The 18,244-nt window shown below is 43.2% G+C and overlaps 1 protein-coding gene across 1 annotated transcript; it reads right to left on the bottom strand.

The window, feature by feature from the left end:
- Positions 1-438: 438 nt before the first annotated feature.
- upf2 (UPF2 regulator of nonsense mediated mRNA decay) lies at positions 439-17,840 on the bottom strand. Its single transcript, XM_077543243.1, has 21 exons — positions 17,740-17,840; positions 16,369-16,743; positions 15,072-15,851; positions 13,570-13,730; positions 13,297-13,488; positions 12,229-12,378; positions 11,501-11,604; positions 11,335-11,420; positions 11,039-11,147; positions 10,845-10,958; positions 9,973-10,089; positions 9,470-9,859; positions 7,873-8,148; positions 7,599-7,782; positions 5,087-5,235; positions 4,915-5,019; positions 4,747-4,845; positions 4,476-4,655; positions 2,438-2,579; positions 2,230-2,350; positions 439-1,341 (listed from the first exon to the last, which is right to left on the bottom strand). The coding sequence occupies exons 1-21, from the start codon at positions 17,793-17,795 to the stop codon at positions 1,332-1,334; spliced, it is 3,900 nt and encodes a 1,299-aa protein (XP_077399369.1). The 5' UTR covers positions 17,796-17,840; the 3' UTR covers positions 439-1,331.
- Between the last annotated feature and the right edge of the window lie 404 nt (positions 17,841-18,244).

Below are 18,244 nucleotides of genomic sequence, written 5' to 3'. Positions count from 1 at the left end.
ACCTTGAAAGATCAGTCAAAATGCTTAAAATCGGCTGGCACCCACGGCATCCCTTTTCTGAAAACGTCTGGCAGTCAAAGAGTTAATGAAGTGAATGGTGAACATATGTAAAAAAAAGCCACTCAAGCTATGCAGCCCAGAAATCTTAAAATGGTTTCACATTCACTCAAGTTTTGCATTTGAGGAGTTTATACTCTCCATGATTTGATAGTAAAAAAATTAAAAAAAAAAAAAAGACTTAAGATGCAAAGCACACAAGCAGCGTTGTCGTCCGTTTGGAGGAGCACCAGGAAGGAAATGAGCACATGCTTGCGTTAGCCGCCTTGTAATTAGACTTTGGACAAACAGGCGGAACCCGCCCTCCTTCACCGAGACGCTTTTTTTTTTTTTTTTTTTTTTTTAATTTGCCACAGCCAAAACAAGAGTCAAACGCATGAATAGGGCACATACCGTGTATTTCGATTATCGATGAGAAGAACAGGCAATTTAGGCTTCAAAACAAAAAAAAACAAGAAGATCATCCACTGCTTGATGTGATGCAAGCGGATGCCAGGATGTTTCGCGCTCGCCAGATCGTGACGACTATGACATCGGAAAATTATATTTAGCTGCTGCTCACAAATGCGGTTGCGTACGCTGCTTACAACAAGTTGCAGATGCTGGATTTTTAAGGATGAATTGAAAATGCGCCGCAACCTTTCGAGGTGAACGCGGACTGAACACGTCCAACTGAAACGGTTGCGCACCTGTGGAGGTTGTGGCGCATTTCAGGTCCATCCTGAAATGAGACCCCGAAAACTCAAAATCTCCATCTTCTCACAGGAAGTGTCAATTAGGAACGCTACTTTTGTACATTTTGATGATCGTCGTCGTCGTCATTTCCTCGCTATCCTGCTCACGCGTTCCCAAATTCAAACAACAAAATCACATCCTTTCGTCCAATTTGTCCGCCTGCATGCCTTCCTTTATTCCCCCCGCATGTTATTTGGACGAGGCATTTACTGTCCGTCTCGCCAAAGGTCACCCAGACACCGCGTCAAGTCTTCTTTTAGTGCTCGTTTGTTTTTTGTCATCTCAGGCAACAACAGACAAAAAGAAAAACCTGTGAACCCCGAACGCTGCTTTAAGTCTGTCTGCCCTCCCTCGGGCCCCCTCGAATGGCGGGGGTGTGTGTGTGTGTGTGTTGAGGTCAGGGGTCGGCTTTGTCCCCGGCATCCGTCGGTGTTTTTGGGAGGTCTCGTCACCCCCTACCTGCCGGACGGGTTTCCCTCCAATATTCTCCCTCCTCTTGTTGGTTCCTTTGCTCTGTTGCTTGCTCAGCTCAGGACTCATCAGCGTCTCCTGAGGACGGACGGACGGACGACAAGACACAAGACCGGATTAGACCACATTCTAGAGTATTAGGACATGTTCAACTCACTAAGTTGATTGTGATATTGATTATGGTTACATAAATCCAAGATGCAACTGATTAATTGCTTAACAACAATAAACAAATCTACGCTTAGTACGTATATTTGTGTACGGGTTCTTTTTGTTCAAGTGTCTTTTTTTTTTTTTTTTTCTCGCAACTGTATTGACTCCAATTAGCGGCGATGAGTCGCTTCTGCTCTAAGTTAACATAGTAAAGATTTTAAAAAAATCTTAAAAAAAAAAAAAAAAAGTTAGATTAAACTTGTAAAACCTGAAATCTTCTGAAATTCAAATATTAAACATTTCAAATGAACGAAACACAAAATAACGGATACATTTTCATCGAATGTTTATCTAAAAAAATAATTTAAAATAAAAGTGTGAAATCGTACACATTACTTTTTCATCTTAAAAAAACATAAAAATGTATTTTTTGCTATTGCCAAGTCAATTCAAGTAAAGATTCTAAACTAAAAAAAAAAAAAAAAACTCAGCAATATTTATAATTTTAAATAAGAGACAAATACGCGCCAAATTTTCATCAAACTTTTTAAATAATGAACATAAAATAATTCAAGTAAAAAAAAAAATGGTGATATCTTGTAAAATGTTATTTATTTAGTGTGAGAATTTTTCATTGAACTTTTTCAATTTGTGTGGTATCCTGTAACATTCAACATTTTTCTTTACAATCTTAAAAAAAAAAAAAGTGCATCATTCTAACTTTTTCTCTTCACGTTTTGAATTTCTTTCTTGTCTTAACGCGGTGATCCATCGCTCCCGTCTTTTCGACGCCTGCTCAATGGAGCATCTCACCTTCCTCCGGTCTTGAAGATGAGGTCGGCGTTGGGGGCGCCTTTGGGGTGCTGGTAGCGGGGCCGCCGCTCGCGGTTGGTGTTGGCCTGCGCCGGACGCTGAGCCAGGGACTGCAGCATCTCTGGAACACACAAACATTGGGGGTGGACCTGACGGCGGTGGGGACGCGCGCTTGATGAAGCAGCATGAGGTTCACGTGGGCTCGTACCCTGGTAGTCCTCCTGCTCCTGGCGCTCGTTGATGTCCAGGGTGAGTTTCTTCATCCGCATGCGCTCCTCCTGCTCGGCTTGCTGCTGGTTGAAGTGGTTGGCGGCCAGGTGGGACGACAGCGGCACGTTCAGGATCTTGAACTGCGCAACGCACACACGCCATTCGTTTGGATGTCGAAAAAGTAGGCTTGTCAGTCCATTGAATTTTGTAATCGGAATTAACGCATTCACTGCCTTTGACGGCAAAAATTCATTTGAACTATTTCTATTAGTTTTACTTTTTTTTCCACTTTCGTTAACCAAGAGTATGAAAACCTAGAAAAAAATTGTTATTGTACATTTAGAACAGATATAAAATTTGTGATTAATTGTGAGTTAACTAATGAAGTCATGTGATTAATTACAATAAAAAAAAATAATCGCCTGATGCCCCGAATTTCAAAAAAAAAAAAAAAAAAGGAGAAAAGATTATAAAAAATTAGGGGCATGACTTCAATAGTTAGCTCACGATTAATCACAAATTTTATATTTGTTCTAAATGTACATAAAAAAAATTCTAGGTTTTCATACTCTTCTTAACCAAAGTGGGAAAAATGTGAAACTAATAGAAATAGTTCAAATGAATTTTTGACGTCTATAGCCGTCAACCATACAGCGTATGCACACCGCATAAATAATTGTGTGTGTGTGTTTCACATCTACAAGGATGTTCTGTGCACTTTTCCAGTAATGTTCTTGGTTTCACCTCAAAAAAACTGGACACACCCTAAATAGTATGAGAGGCAGCCTCAAGCTCCAAACCACACATTCCCTCGTCGGAGCTTGCCAACACACACACACCGTTGGAGAGTCAATATTATTGCTGTGTGTGTGTGTGTTGTTGACTGGGCGTGTGTGTCTTCTGCTCAGGTCCGTTTATTACGACACTACTAGACTGTGGGCTATTCGGTAGCAGGCCGCAAAGAGAAATGGAACCAAAAATATTTTATTGAGCAAAGTAGCATCAAGACAAGTGGCCGCCATCATTGTGCAATTTTCTAAGAAACGGAACGAGCGCTCAAAATCCTCCATTCAGGAGACAAACAATTGACAACTCGAGTACTTGACCTTTTCTACGGCTGTTCTCACAAATAATGTCTCATTTGCACGATTCGAGTTGAGATTTGAGGGGACGAAAGCCCCATTTGCAATTTAGATGCATCCGAATTTGGGCCCATAGCCGCTTTTTGCTGGACCTCCTCAAGAAGATGAAAACAAAGAGATCAGGCAATACATTGAGAAATAATCAAGTTATACTATTTTTATTTATTTATTTTTTTACTGGATTTTCTATAGGCAAGATCTCACGCAATTATTTTCCAAAAATGCCTTTTTTTTCCCTAATACAAAAATAAATTTCTCTGGAAGCCATTATTTTAGTTCGAACCACACCTCGCAATTTTAACTCATTCACTGCCATTGACGGCTATAGACGTCAAAAATAAATTTGAACTATTTCTATTAGTTTTAACTTTTTTTCTACTTTTGTTAACAAGAGTAAGAAAACCTATATTTTTTTATTGTACATTTAGAACAGATATAACATGTGTGATTAATTGTGAGTTAACTAGTGAAGCCATGCGATTAATTACGATAAAAAATGTTAATCGCCTGACGCCCCGAATTTTTAATCATCTTTAAGTCGCGTCAGGCGATTAAATTTTTTAATTGTAATTAATCGCATGACTTCAATATTTAACTCACGATTAATCACACATTTTATATCTGTATTTCTAAAAAAAAAAAAAAAAAAAATTCTAGGTTTTCATACTCTTGTTAACAAAAATGGAAAAAAAAAAAGTTAAACTAATAGAAATAGTTCAAATGAATTTTTGACGTCTATAGCCGCCAATGGCAGTGAATGAGTTAAGGAATGTTGTTTTGCACGCTGCTAATAGAATCAAGGCAGAATATGTAAATATTGTGGTTAGGGTTAACACCCAACCACCCCCCCCCCCGTGTTAGAGTGAGCACGTAATCGATTATTTGTGCGCTCACCTGCTGCTTGTTGCCCTTGCGCGTGAGCATGACGAACTGCATGGTGTCGGAAACGTCGGCGTCGGCCTCGGCCTCGCCGATGCACGGCTGGCCGGAGCCGCCCTTCCTCAGCTGGCTCTTCAGCTGCAGAGGAATGGCCACGTCCAGCTGGTGCACCTTCACCGTCTCGCCACTGCGCTGCTGCGGGGGTCAAGCGAGCGCGGGCCGACATTTGAAACGTAAGACGAGACGACGCCCGTGGACGAGTGGGAGGTCGGAGCAGTAGGCGCACCTGCAGGTTCTCCAGCATCATCTTGTCCAACGCCTGGATGAAGTCCTCATCTTCGGCGCACGCCACGTGCTTCAGTCCGCCACCGCGGATGGTCACCTCCTACGAGACAAAATCACAAGTCACACGGGTGCAAGGGCACGGCGCAACGAGTGACACAAGAGCTCTCACGTTGTTCTCCTCATCCGTCTCATTCTCTTTGTTGGAGTCTGTCAGGTAGTCGGTGTTCTCCTCCTCCTCTTCGTCCCGCTCCTCCTCTTCATTCTCAGACGCTTCCTGCGGACCACAATAATCATAAACGATTGGAAGGAGGACGAGCGAGGAGTCGAGATGGCGGACTCACATCCTCTTCGGGTTCGTTCATTTCGCTCTCGTTGCCCGACTGCTCCTCCGTCTCGGCGCCGCCCTCCTCATCTTCATCGTCGTCCTCCTCATCCAGGGCTTCGCCTTCGCTCATGGCGCTGGAGCGGCCGTCCTTCTCCATGGCCAGACCTGTGCGGACGTCACACGGAAAAAAATAAAACTCATCCTCCTTTCTATGGAACTTTTCAGAATGTTTGTAAACCATGATCCTTTCCTTCACAGAAAAATCGAATTGACTCCCAATATTAACTCATTCACTGCCATTGACGGCTATAGACGTCAAAAGTTCATTTGAACTATTTATATTAGTTTAACATTTTTCCACTTTTTGTTAACAAAAGTATGAAAACCTAGAAAAAGAATTGTAGATTTTGTCCCAGGACACGCTGGAGAGACTATGTCTCTCGGCTGTCCTGGGAACGCCTTGGGGTCCCGTCGGAGGAGCTGGCTGAAGTGGCTGGGGAGAGGGAAGTCTGGGCTTCCCTGCTAAAGCTGCTGCCCCCGCGACCCGACCCCGGATAAGCGGAAGAAGACGGACGGACGGACGGATTTTGAACCGATATAAAATTTGTGATTAATCGTGAGTTAACTATTGAAGTCATGCAATTAAATGCAATTAAAAATTTAACTCGCCTGACGCGATTTAAAAAAAAAAAAGAAGAAAAAAAGATGATTAAAAATCAGGGGCGTCAGGCGATTATTATTTTTTTATTGTAATTAATCGCATGACTTCACTAGTTAACTCACGATTAATCACACATTTTATAGCTGTTCTAAAAGTACAACAATTTATTTCCCTAGGTTTTCATACTCTTGTTAACAAAAGTGAAAAAAAAATGTTAAACTAATAGAAATAGTTCAAATGAATTTTTGACGTCTATCGCCGTCAATGGCAGTGAATGAGTTAATTTCCAAAACAGTCCATCTTCACTGCCATTAAATGTACCCTAGTTTTGAATGCAGCATTTTTTTTCTTTTCCTCCTAATCTCTCAAGGCAGCTGTGAGATTGGGACGCAAGAGACACAACAAGGCAGAGCTGATCGAGAGGTTCCGAAGCGACCTGGCGGACGAGGAATGTATGATCACGCTCACACAATCGCGCCAGTGTTCACTTTGGAGCCTCCATTACTCAACACATTTTTTCTTTTTTCTTTTTTTAGAGGGGGGGAATGTAGACTGAAACCACTCAACTAGACACATGGCAGTTCATTCCTAAATTCTTTGGGAAAACGAATCTACTCAAAAAAGTAAAAAAAAATGTTTTATGAGTATTGTTATCAAAGAAAAACAAGCCGAGCAGACTTAATTATATATTTTTTTGCATCACATTCTCACAGAGCGGAGAAGACCGTTGACATATTTCTCAGTCGACACCTCGAAACCGGCAAACAAAGCTGGCGTTTTCCCGAGCCGCAACTACACAAATATCCGACCTCAGGCATTTCCTCTTTTTGCTGCCGCAGCCTCTTGGTCCTCTGGGGGGGGGTACCCAAAGGGGCGGGGCCATACACAGTGGAATGCGCTGATTGGTGGACAGAGAAAAGTCACTTCCTGAAGACTTTCATTCATTTTTGTATGTAACGAGGAACCACGTGTTGATGACTTCATTGTTCATCTCAGCACACAATTAGGCTCAACTGCACCCTTTGGATGACTTGAGGAATGCTGCAGGGCCAAAACGAAAACCGCATTTTAACCCGTGAGACAGGACGCGTCAAAGATAATCTGTGCAGTGTCGAGAAAACGTACCCGCCCCTTTCCTGCGCTCTGATTTTTTTATTCTTTTTTTTACATGATTATTTCTCTTAAACAGGGATGTGATTTGACCAAAGTAAAATTATCTGAAAATTTAGCCCGGGGTCTGGGGGCCGCTGGGTCCAGGGCAGTGCCCTGGTGGGGGGACAAGGGGGGAGAAGCCCCCCGGAGCTCACGGGTTTTCCGTGTTTTTAAGTACTTTCAATGCACTCACATGACAAAGAAATAGACAAAACAACAGCATAAATTTTCAATGTATATTGAACTATCCCATATAAAATGGCAGTTTTAGTCAACTCAAAATCAGTCACATTCAAAAACATTGGACTGCCTTTGCTTTTAAAAACTATCACTGAGAATATCATCATATCTAACTAATGTGATTACTAAGTTAACACAAAAATAATGTTGAAGAGTTCAAATTTCATGAACAAATAATTGTATCATGACCAAATGAAAAGTAACTCATATTAGAGCATACCACAAATGTCTTTGTTATAGCAGAAGATGTTATCTGTCGGAGTCATGTGCATACACAATGAAATACAAAAAAATAAATAAATAAATAAATCAGATTTTTTTTTTTGGGGGGGAGATAAAAAAAGCGTAATTCCGCGAATTAGCGGAAAAATCACATCCCTGCTTAAAGTGTTTCAGATCACTGACTTGAAGATCTAAAATATTCAAATGGCATCAAAAAGAGAAGCTGGTCAATCCTGCTTGAATCCGCCCTCACCTAATTTGACGAGCACTTCTCTCTCCAAGTCCACAACCTGCCTGCTGGCCTCCTCCAGCGAGGAGCTAATCCTCATTTTGGGCCGCAGGAGCTCCAGGGTGTCGCTGATCATGTAGTCAATGTCGATGGGGAAGGGGTGCTCTTTGGTCCACGCGTCCACGCTCTTCTTCCACCAGACGTAGCGCTGCATTCAGGACACACAAGCACGCATCCGAGTAAGAGGCGTTTCCCGATCACGCCATGCGATCCCGTACCGGGCGCGGGTGCGACTTGCCTGGAAGTAGATGAGGAAGCAGTCCAGCTTCTTCTTGCTGGAGCCCCGGTCAAAGTACTGGCCGCAGGTGTCGAGCAGCGTGCACACCAGGCGGATGCGGAAGAGGTGCTCGGGGGGGTCCAGCGAGCTGGGGCTGCCGTCTTGATTGACGCCGAAGGAGATGAAGGAGAAGAGCGTGCGGAAGATGACGGCCGACTCCACCATGCGGTAGTTGTACAGCTCGCCCAGGAACTTGGCGCTGCTGATGCGCCGCTGGTTGAACTTGGGCTGGTTGACCTGGTGGCGAGAAATTGGACATTTTCAAATGTTCACACAATCCTTTTCATAGTCCTTGTCTGGCTTTTGTGATTTCCCTTGCCGTTGTTTATGGATGGACAAAATGCGTGGTGAGCCCTTAACTCTTTGACTGCCAAAAACGTTAAATAACGTTTAGTAAAATCCTATGGAGGAGTGCCAAAGACGTTAAAAGACGTTTGTTTCAAAACAGAGGTGAAACTAACCATTTTCTATTGTTGATTACTGAAAAACGGAATAAGGTAGAAACAAACTTTTTTTTTCTGATAAAAGATGAGAGTCCAATCCTTCATTTGGTAGTATGTGTGTTTCCATAGTCCAAACACATAATTTTCTGTGGACCTTGAAAGATCAGTCAAAAATGCTTAAATCGGCTGGCACCCACGGCATCCCTTTTCTGAAAACGTCTGGCAGTCAAAGAGTTAAAATCGGCGCTGATTAGGGTTAACAAGTTGGATACGTTCTTCCACAGACACAAATGTATCCTTTTGGCTATCTATCTATCCATCCCTCATAACAGGAAGCAAACCAGACTTGCTGATCATCGGCGATCAATTAATTTCCGCTTTAGAGTGCCTTATTGTTGCCTGTGAGTGTGCACAGATCGCACAGAGACAAGCGGAAGAGAAAAATGTTTTTGAAAATTTTTTAAAGTCCAATGTGACAGCCAGTGTTTAGACCGGGCTTCACGTTGGTGTGGCCGCTTTAGAGCGCCTCGTTGTCACGGCGCGAAAAAGCCCTATTCTAGAAAGGCTTTGAGTGGATTTTTTCCCCGCAGATCAAACATGTTGTGTGTCAAATATACAATTGTATTTTTTACTTTACAGGGACTTTAATAAAAGCTATGCTGTTGAATTAAGCTGGATATCTCTCAATCTATATTTAGATGATTCCATGCCAATCCTTAACTCTTTGACTGCCAGACGTTTTCAGAAAAGGGATGCCGTGGGTGCCAGCCGATTTAAGCATTTTGACTGATCTTTCAAGGTCCACAGAAAATTATGTGTTTGGACTATGGAAACACACATACTACCAAATGAAAGATTGGACTCTCATCTTTCATCAGAAAAAAAAAGTTTGTTTCTACCTTATTCCGTTTTTCAGTAATCAACAATAGAAAATGGTTAGTTTCACGTCTGTTTTGAAACAAACGTCTTTTAACGTCTTTGGCACTCCTCCATTTTACTAAACGTTATTTAACGTTTTTGGCAGTGAAAGCGTTAATACTGCAAAAACTCAAATCTCATGGATTTTGTTTTCTTTTTACAATTTACTGTCATGCAAATGTTGACAAGGTCCGTACCTCCATGCCCAGGCGTATGTCCTCCAGGACGCCGTCCACCACGTGGATGCCCACGTCCTCCTGGTAGGCCACCAGGCCGGCCAGCAGGTTGGCCACGCAGTGGATGCTGTTGTACTTCACGTTCCAGATGTTGACCATGCAGCAGATCAGGAAGCTCTTGACCTCGGGGTCCTGCCAGGGCAGCTTGCGCATCTGCCGGAGCACCTTTTCGGTGGTGACCTTGGAAAGGTCCTTGTAGAGCAGCTTGCGGATGTACTCCTGCAGCGGCGGCCTCTTCTTCTTCACCGTCTTCTCCATCGGCGGAGGATTGCAGTAATAGTAGGCGTTCTCCACCATGGTCACGTAGCGCGCGTCCAGATGCTGAGCCTGCTTTTTACGCATCATTTGCTCCTGGAGGGCACATATGATCCATATTCACACTCGCAGCAATAACACAGAAACAAATACAAAGAAATATCATCTGGTGTTCTGAGAAAGAAGAATAAAAAGCGAAGCGGACTGACCAGAAGGACGCTTGTGCGCAGGTGAGAGTCGGGCGACCTGAAGAGAAAGCGGCCGCAGGTCTCCAGCAGGGTGCACGCCATCTCCACGTGGTGATGCGTGAAGTCAGACAGCAGCATCTGGCGATGCAATTAGTCCGGAAATGTATTCACTACACATAATGTGCGCCTTTCTTCATTTGCCGTTGACAGCGACAGGCAGAAAATTAACCAATTAACCTGTTGCCATTCAAACAACACAACCGCTTTTGTGTTCAACTGAACAGGATCGCATTTCACGCGGAGATCGCATTTCACGCAGAGTTAAGTCGATGTGATTGTGAGTAAATTGAGATACGTTCCGCAAAAAAACACAACATTTTCACAATTGCGAGTATTAATCATTTTAAAACTGTAAATGAACCAAAAACGTTGATGCCATTTCCCTTAAATATCAATTTCAAACGATGGTGGTTGAAATATTTTTTTGATTTTTGAAAAAAATTGCACTTGAAGACTCCTTAGATTGCATGAACAACCGAAGCTAAACTTGCTTGCCTCAATCCAAATGTCACGTCAACATGCCAGTGGTGCTTTGCAAAACGACTAATTATTTCTCGGACCACCTCAATTATTGTTCCCATTGAATTGAATGGAAATGAAGTGCAAAAATATATGTGTTAACATGTTTCTTCATAATAAAAAAAAAATTGCACCCAAAAGTATTGTAAAGCATAAAAAGAGTAATAACTCAATTCACCGCTGCACTTCTTGTGCTTTGTCGCCATCTTGTGGCATATTAAGGCAAATAACAGAGGAACCACAGTTTCTACTTATTGTGAGGTAACATTTTTGCCAACGTAAAAACGTATCCACTCGACGACGACGTCGGTCACCTTGAGACAATGAAGTGTGTCCGTCTTGGAGAACATCTTGAACTTGGCCAGCTCGCCGATAAACCTAACGGTTTTATTTTTGGTCTCGATGTTGATCTGGTCCTTCTTGCGAATCTGGAGCATGAAACCAAAAGAGAATTTGTTCGAGAACGGACACCTCTGACGTGTGGAGCGGAATGCGTCTGCGTCCTTACGTGAAACCTGAAGTCTCCCTTCAGCATGGAGCAGAGGTCCTCGGCCACGTCCGACATGCAGGGATTAAGGGTGGCCACCAGGCGGGAGTAAAAAGGCAGCAGATCCAACCTGCAATTGAAGGACAACAGTCACTACCTTGACACTACGCCGCCTGGTGGTCAGTCTTAAAAACACGGTCTGTCTAACGGTCGCACGAAGGAGAAGCCAGTGAGAATGAACAAGGTAACATTGTGGTACGAGCAAATGTTCACATGGCTTTCGATGACACGTGTTACGTGTGCGTGCGTTGCTTCACCTCTGCCGAGGCACGGTGAAGAGCGCTCGCACCAGCTTCCTCCTGTTGGATTTGGTGTTCATGTTCATGCAGAAGTCCATAGCGGCCTGCAGGGGGCGACGCAGTGCACAAACATGAGACACCAAGCTGAGCGCGTTTGCTTGCCCGCTGACTGGCTTGTGCTCACCTTGTCTATGAGGTCTCGGTTGACGCAGTTTGGAAGCTGCTGGATGAAAGCGTCCACGATCAGCTTCAGGTGCGATCCCGTATTGGCCTCCTCGTCCTCTTGCTCTGGCAATCACACAAGTCAACATCATATTATCAGGGATGTGATTTGACCAAAGTGAAATTATCTGAAAATTTAGCCGGAGGTCTGGGGGCCGTTGGCACCCAGCTAGGTCCAGGGCAGTGCCCTGGTGGGGGGACAAGGGGGGTTCGCCCCCCGGAGCTCATGGGTTTTCCGTGTTTTTAAGTACTTTCAATGCACTCACATGACAAAGAAATAGACAAAACAACAGCATAAATTTTCAATGTATATTGAACTATCCCATATAAAATGGCAGTTTTAGTCAACTCAAAATCAGTCACATTCAAAAACATTGGACTGCCTTTGCTTTTAAAAACTATCACTGAGAATATCATCATATCTAACTAATGTGATTACTAAGTTAACACATAAATAATGTTGAAGAGTTCAAATTTCATGAACAAATAATTGTATCATGACCAAATGAAAAGTAACTCATATTAGAGCATACCACAAATGTCTTTGTTATAGCAGAAGATGTTATCTGTCGGAGTCATGTGCATACACAATGAACTACTAAAAAATAAAAATAAAAAGCGGAAAAATCACATCCCTGTATTATACGTGATGAATGTACATATGAAAGGCAGCGTTTTGCTGTCATTCACCCTGCTCGTCGATGAGCTTTTTGCTGAGCTCGTCACTCTCGGCCTCGTCGGCTCCTTCCAGTTCCAGAGGCTCGTCCGCGATGTCCAGCGCCTCCAGCTCCAGCTCCAGCTCCTCCGTGGTGCTGGCGGCCTCCTTCGTCTCTTGGCCATCTGCCGCAGACGACAAGAGAATGACAAGAAAGAAGCGGCTTTTTATAGCATGTCATTACTCTAGACCCCTTTCCAGGCGATGTAATCAAATGTTGCACGTGCATCATTGATGGTGCGACGGGAGATATACGTGTGTGTGAAGATATTTTTTTTCAAGCGTGGAGTTGTTATACTTTTGGAATGGTTTCAGACAATTGTGTGTGAATTGGAATAGAAGGGAGTTAAAAAAAAAATCTCAGTTCTAAGAGGAAACCGGCCATTTCAGAAACACCGGAGGAGCCTGTTGCTGGAAGCTAATAAATGCACAGACTGGACCGAGGACATGATCAGGAATGCCCGCGTTTGTCGCGCTTTTTTCACATCTGGGAAGTTATCATTGCCATTTGGTTAACCAACTTAACCTCTACGTATTGAAATGTTGAGTCAGCATCTTATCTACCATTTCCTGCATCAGACGTTTCTGTAGCCCAACAATACAATTTCCGAAAAGTTTCTAATAGGAAATTAAGATGGAGAATTTTGGGGGGAAAATGTATGCGAATTAACTGGAAATGAAAGCTAAGTGAATTTTTGTCATGAGCGGAAAAATAGAAGCATGAAAAATAGACAGTTCTCGTTGTCCACATACGATGGCATTACAGTGCCTTGCTTGCTCCATTTTTTTCCCCAACACTTTGGCTTGCATTACAAGAAAAAAAAAAACAAGTGATGGCTGTAAAAACCCTAAATTGGGTCATTCTCAAGTCAAGGTGCAACTGTACTTGCTTATTTTTGTCAGGATTTTGCTTTTCTCCAACTATATTTATGTTATTGCCTTCAAGTTTGTAGAATCCTGGTTTTACTCCCAGGCTTTCAAAAATCCCTGGAATTTTGCAAGCAAATTTCCAAACAGGATGGTCGTTGCTATTTCAAACGTACCTTTGGCTTCAGGCTTGTCTTTGCCTTGCCCGCCCTTATCGTTGTCCTTGAAGAGGATGGCGGGGACGAACGCCTTCAGGTCCACCAGGTTCTCGTAGAAGTTGCGAGCGTCTTCGTCCTCCCAGAGGCCGCCCTCAAAGTCGTACTCGCCGGGCTTGCCGGGGGTGAAAATGTCGATGCCGGGGCCGTGTTCTGCGGGGAGAAGCGCGGGCGCTCGTCAGACCGCGCTCAGACCGCCGAGCATGCTCGAGACGCAAGGAAAGGACGGCCCACCTTCCTGCACGGTCTTGTCCTGAGGCAACTCTGGCATGTTTTCGTCCAGCAGGTCAGCCAGCGACTGCGTGTTGGCCAGGAGCTTCTGGTAGGACGTGGCAAACTCCTCGTACTGCTTGTGGCGGTCCTCGCTCAGCTCCCCTTTGGAATGCAAGATGCGCCTGAAGACCACAACACAAGTTATCGTCACCTTCACAACGCTGCTTGGGTCTGATCCAAAGGAAAAAAGGTATGGCAAATAAGTGTGTCAAATATTCAGAGTAAATTTTACTCAAAGTATTTTTTACTGTGTTCCAGAGAATTTGCCTATTCCATGAAAAAAAACTATTAAGGATTTTTCACTCAAGATTTTTTACAAGGAGAGATTTGGACAACATTTTACTAGTTTTTTTTTTTTTTTTTTTAACACAACGTCACTTAACTCTTTGACTGCCAAAAACGTTAAATAACGTTTAGTAAAATCCTATGGAGGAGTGCCAAAGACGTTAAAAGACGTTTGTTTCAAAACAGAGGTGAAACTAACCATTTTCTATTGTTGATTACTCAAAAACGGAATAAGGTAGAAACAAACTTTTTTTTCTGATGAAAGATGAGAGTCCAATCTTTCATTTGGTAGAATGTGTGTTTCCATAGTCCAAACACATAATTTTCTGTGGACCTTGAAAGATCAGTCAAAAGATCAGTCAAAATGCTTAAATCGGCTGGCACCCACGGCATCCCTTTTCTGAAAACGTCTGGCAGTCAAAGAGTTAAGAGTTGAGGAACAAACCCACAACTTCAGGTTGGGGGGGGGGGGGGGTTAGCCGATCTACCCACTGAGCCATGCTGCTCCTATTGTATGTTAGTAAATCAACGTGTCAGCTGGAATCTTCATACCTCCAAGAGTCCAAAAAACGATGGTCTCATTTTGAATATTAGCAAGCAGTAGGAGTGGCATAGCTCTAGAGGTAGAGTGGTCGTCTCCCAAGGTTTGTTCTTCAAACCTTGAGTAACTTTTTTTTTTCTAAATTAACTAGTAAAACGTACTATAAAATCCTTCCGAAATTGGCTTAAAATTTCTGAGTGAACTTGTCTCACAGTAAAAAATACTTTGAGTAAAATTGATGCTGATTATTTTACTTTCTTCCAAGTGCAAATTTTACTCTGTTTAGGGTGGGACCAAATCGACTCTTTTTAGAGTAAAATGTACTCGACAAAATGTACTGTGTAATTGTTGAAAATGTGTACAGTGGCTTAGAATATTAAATATAGTTTTTAGGAACGAAACATCTGCCTCATTACCGCACATTAACGTTGGTCATTATAACGGTACTTGATGAGCCAAGTATTTTTTTGGTACTTGGTGGAACGAGGTTGAGAACAACTAAGTTAAAGAAGGAAAATATTTTCAGAACAAGAAATATAAAAACGAAAAAGACATTGCATGTTAATACTTGACGGGCACCACTGGTTCGATTGGTGCCACCACCACCTTGTCAGTTTGGGCCAGGAAAAATCCTCACCTGTTCTGCCTTTCAATATTCTGCAGCTCCCGGTGGTCCTTCTTGAGGTGCTTGGCGAGGGATGTGAAGTACTCGCGCAGCAGGTTCTGGAAGGGCTGCTGCTTCTCCGTGCTGATGATCTCGCTGGGCGGAAAGGCCAGGCCGTACTTGTCGGTGGCCATCTTGACCTTGCGGGGCAGCAGGCCGGCGATGTCGTCGCCGCAGTGCTTGCAGAAGCTGATCACCACCGACACGTGCGTGTGCGTGTCGCGGTCGGCGCTGATGATGTTCTTGAGCTGCTCGTAGATAAGCGACAGGCCTTCTTTGTCGGTGAAGAAGCCCACGATGGTGAGCTCGGCCAGGAAGCGCAGGTCCGTGCGCAGCTTGCTGACGTTGGGCGCCTTCTCTTCCTTGCGCGCCTCAAAGTGCTTCTTCCAGGCCTGCAGGAGTAGCGGGGCGAATTCGCTGTACCGCTGGTGGAAGAGCGAGCACAGGTGCACGGCGCAGCCCACGTCCGAGATCTTCAGCTTGGCCTCCACCACGGATCCGACCGCCTCGCCGATGTACTTGCTGAGGTTGAGCGAGGCGAAGTCGTTGGAGAGCGAGTCGCGCTGCTGCTCGGTGAGCGTGCGCAGCTTCTTGACGAAGGCCGTGTTCTTTTTCAGGCTGGAGTCCAGGCGGCTGAAGAAGGCCTCTTCCGGTCGGGCCTCGTGGGCATTCTGGTTCTTGACGCGCAGCTCTTTCCGGCAGTGGTGACGCTCCCAGGCCTCCTGGTGCAGCTGGTGCCCCTCTTCCTGTTCCCTACCACAGGTTGGACTTAGATCAGACAGTGTTGCACAGAGCCGGAAAATTCACAAAAAGTTGACACACAGATCCCACTTTGATAGCAACGATTCCTGAATGCGCACAGAAACGGTGGCAGTGTCTAAAGTGTGTGGAAATATCTGACAAAACGTAGACTGCTCGCACGGTCACGTGCAAAATGTGCAAGTCAAATGGAACAAAATGCATCCACTAATGCTTGCTGACCAACAGCCGAAATATTCTCACGTCAGTCGTCAATAAGTAAATTCACCAAACGCCTCTGTAATACAAGAAGAAGAAAAAGAGCAGTGGTCGATCAGCAGCCATTTTTGAATGTGCCCGAATGGGATTGGATGAGCAAATCAAGTGTTAACTACAATTATTATTATTATTATTTTTTTTTTTAAACACTCACTCCCCACAAAAAGTATACTGTATTTGGTTTTCAGGTTAAAATTCAAGATGAACAAACAAGGTCAATAACCTTTTTAAATGATATGACAAATTCACATACTTGAGGATAGCCGCTTCCTCCTCACGTTGCCGTTTAGCCTCCTCCTCTTGAAGCTTCCTCTCCTGCTCCTCTTGCTGCCTCTTCACCTCCTCCTCCTTCAGCTTCTGCTCTTCCTCCGCCTTCTGTTTCTCCTCCTCTTTCTTCTTCCGTTCCTTCTCCTCTTTCTTCTTCTTCTCCTCCTCCTGGCGCTTCCTCTTCTCGTCTTTGCCACCGTCCTTCTTGCCGCTCATCTTGACTTCGTCTTTGGCTTTGTCCCGCGGCGCTGCTGCCGCCGCTTTCTTCTCCGCATCTCTGTCCTTCTCTTTGTCCTTGCTGCTGGCGCAACAAACCTCTTTCTCGTCCATGTTTACTGAGCGCTTGCGTTCAGCAGGCATACTGACAAAAGTGGACAGGAAAAAGTTGTTATTCTTCACTTCTTTTACAAAATTATAGCTAGATAGCCAGGCACATACTTTATTCGTCCTGTGAGGGGAATTAAACTGTCCCAGCAACAATATTAGCCCATGTACAGTTCTTTTAATGAAACAAAAACAACATTTAAAAAAGGGCAACATTGAGGAGGAACAAAAATGAATTTAAACCAAATGTAAGCGAGAATTTAAAAAACTGAAGATTACGATGTTGCATGTTGGTATGCCACTTATGCTAAAGCAATACTTGTATAAATTGTGCAGAATTTGACGTTATCAGGAGATATATATTGTTTTATGTATAATATAAAACGCTGACTTTAAGACCAACTGTGCGCAGGAAACACATATACAGTACTCATATCTGTTGCACACAATTGCGTAGGGGGTGTGACGTAATTCATTTCACGTTCTGAACTCTAAAATAAAACAAGTTGGAATCTAAGTGAACGCAACTGACCATCCCATAAGTAATCGTTAAAAAAAATGCCACAACAAATTAAAACGCGATAGCAGTGCAATTATGTGGAAATGATGGGAAAATAATGATTATATTAACCGCAAATAAATGTCAAAACTTGACATGATTCGCCGTTAGCGACTTAGCTTAGCTCCATGGTTGCCACTTGTTCCTCAATCAAACGAGACAGCGTGGCAAACGTATTGGTTTTCTTCTACAACTATCCGATGAATAAAGTAGACTAACCTCGACCATTTCTCAGTCGATATGTCCTTTGTTAAGATTTTCCCCACGAAAGTAACCTAGCATTGCTAACACTATTCGCTAGGCCACTCTAATGGACGCCAAGCCAAAGATGTAAACAAACCATCCGTGACGAGGTTAAAGTACTCATTAGTGAGTGAGTTCACATATTAAAGCACGCCTCGGTGCAATTAACTTGATCTTGCAGAATATGAAGTCTCAAATCAGACGACGTAACGAAGAAAATGCGAAATTTACCTGTTAGTGGAAGAAAAACAAACATCGGTCATCGACGTTTGATTTCCGTGTGACATGAAGGACCCCTCAGGAACGTAAAAATTACGCCTGGCTATAATATTTTCTTTTCTTCTTGCTCTTTTTTTTTGTAAAAATACAAAATACACAAGTTACACTTTAAACAACATTTTTTTTACACGTTAAACTTTTAATACCATTGTATGTTGTGACTTTTTTTTTTTTTACGTTTCACATTTTTTAACAGGCGACTCTTCACAAGTTGTTATAATGTCACACATAAGGCATTTAAAAAAAACTATATTTCCAAACTTATATTTACCACATATTGGTGTTTGATCTGAACTAAATTTCTTGCACTGTGAAAGTATTTACCAAAAATGAATGTAATCAACTACAGACAATACAGCTTGTATGACGTCAATAGTTATGATCCCCCAAAAAAAGACACATTGACGTCTTACTTGACTTTCTTTTTAAAATTGCAAGACAAACGTGTAATTCTGAT

This window comes from Vanacampus margaritifer, chromosome 15 (assembly GCF_051991255.1).
Source record: "Vanacampus margaritifer isolate UIUO_Vmar chromosome 15, RoL_Vmar_1.0, whole genome shotgun sequence".
Lineage (NCBI taxonomy): Eukaryota > Metazoa > Chordata > Actinopteri > Syngnathiformes > Syngnathidae > Vanacampus > Vanacampus margaritifer.
The sequence above is the reverse complement of the archived record's forward strand: the minus strand, read 5'-3'. Positions and strand labels throughout refer to the sequence as shown.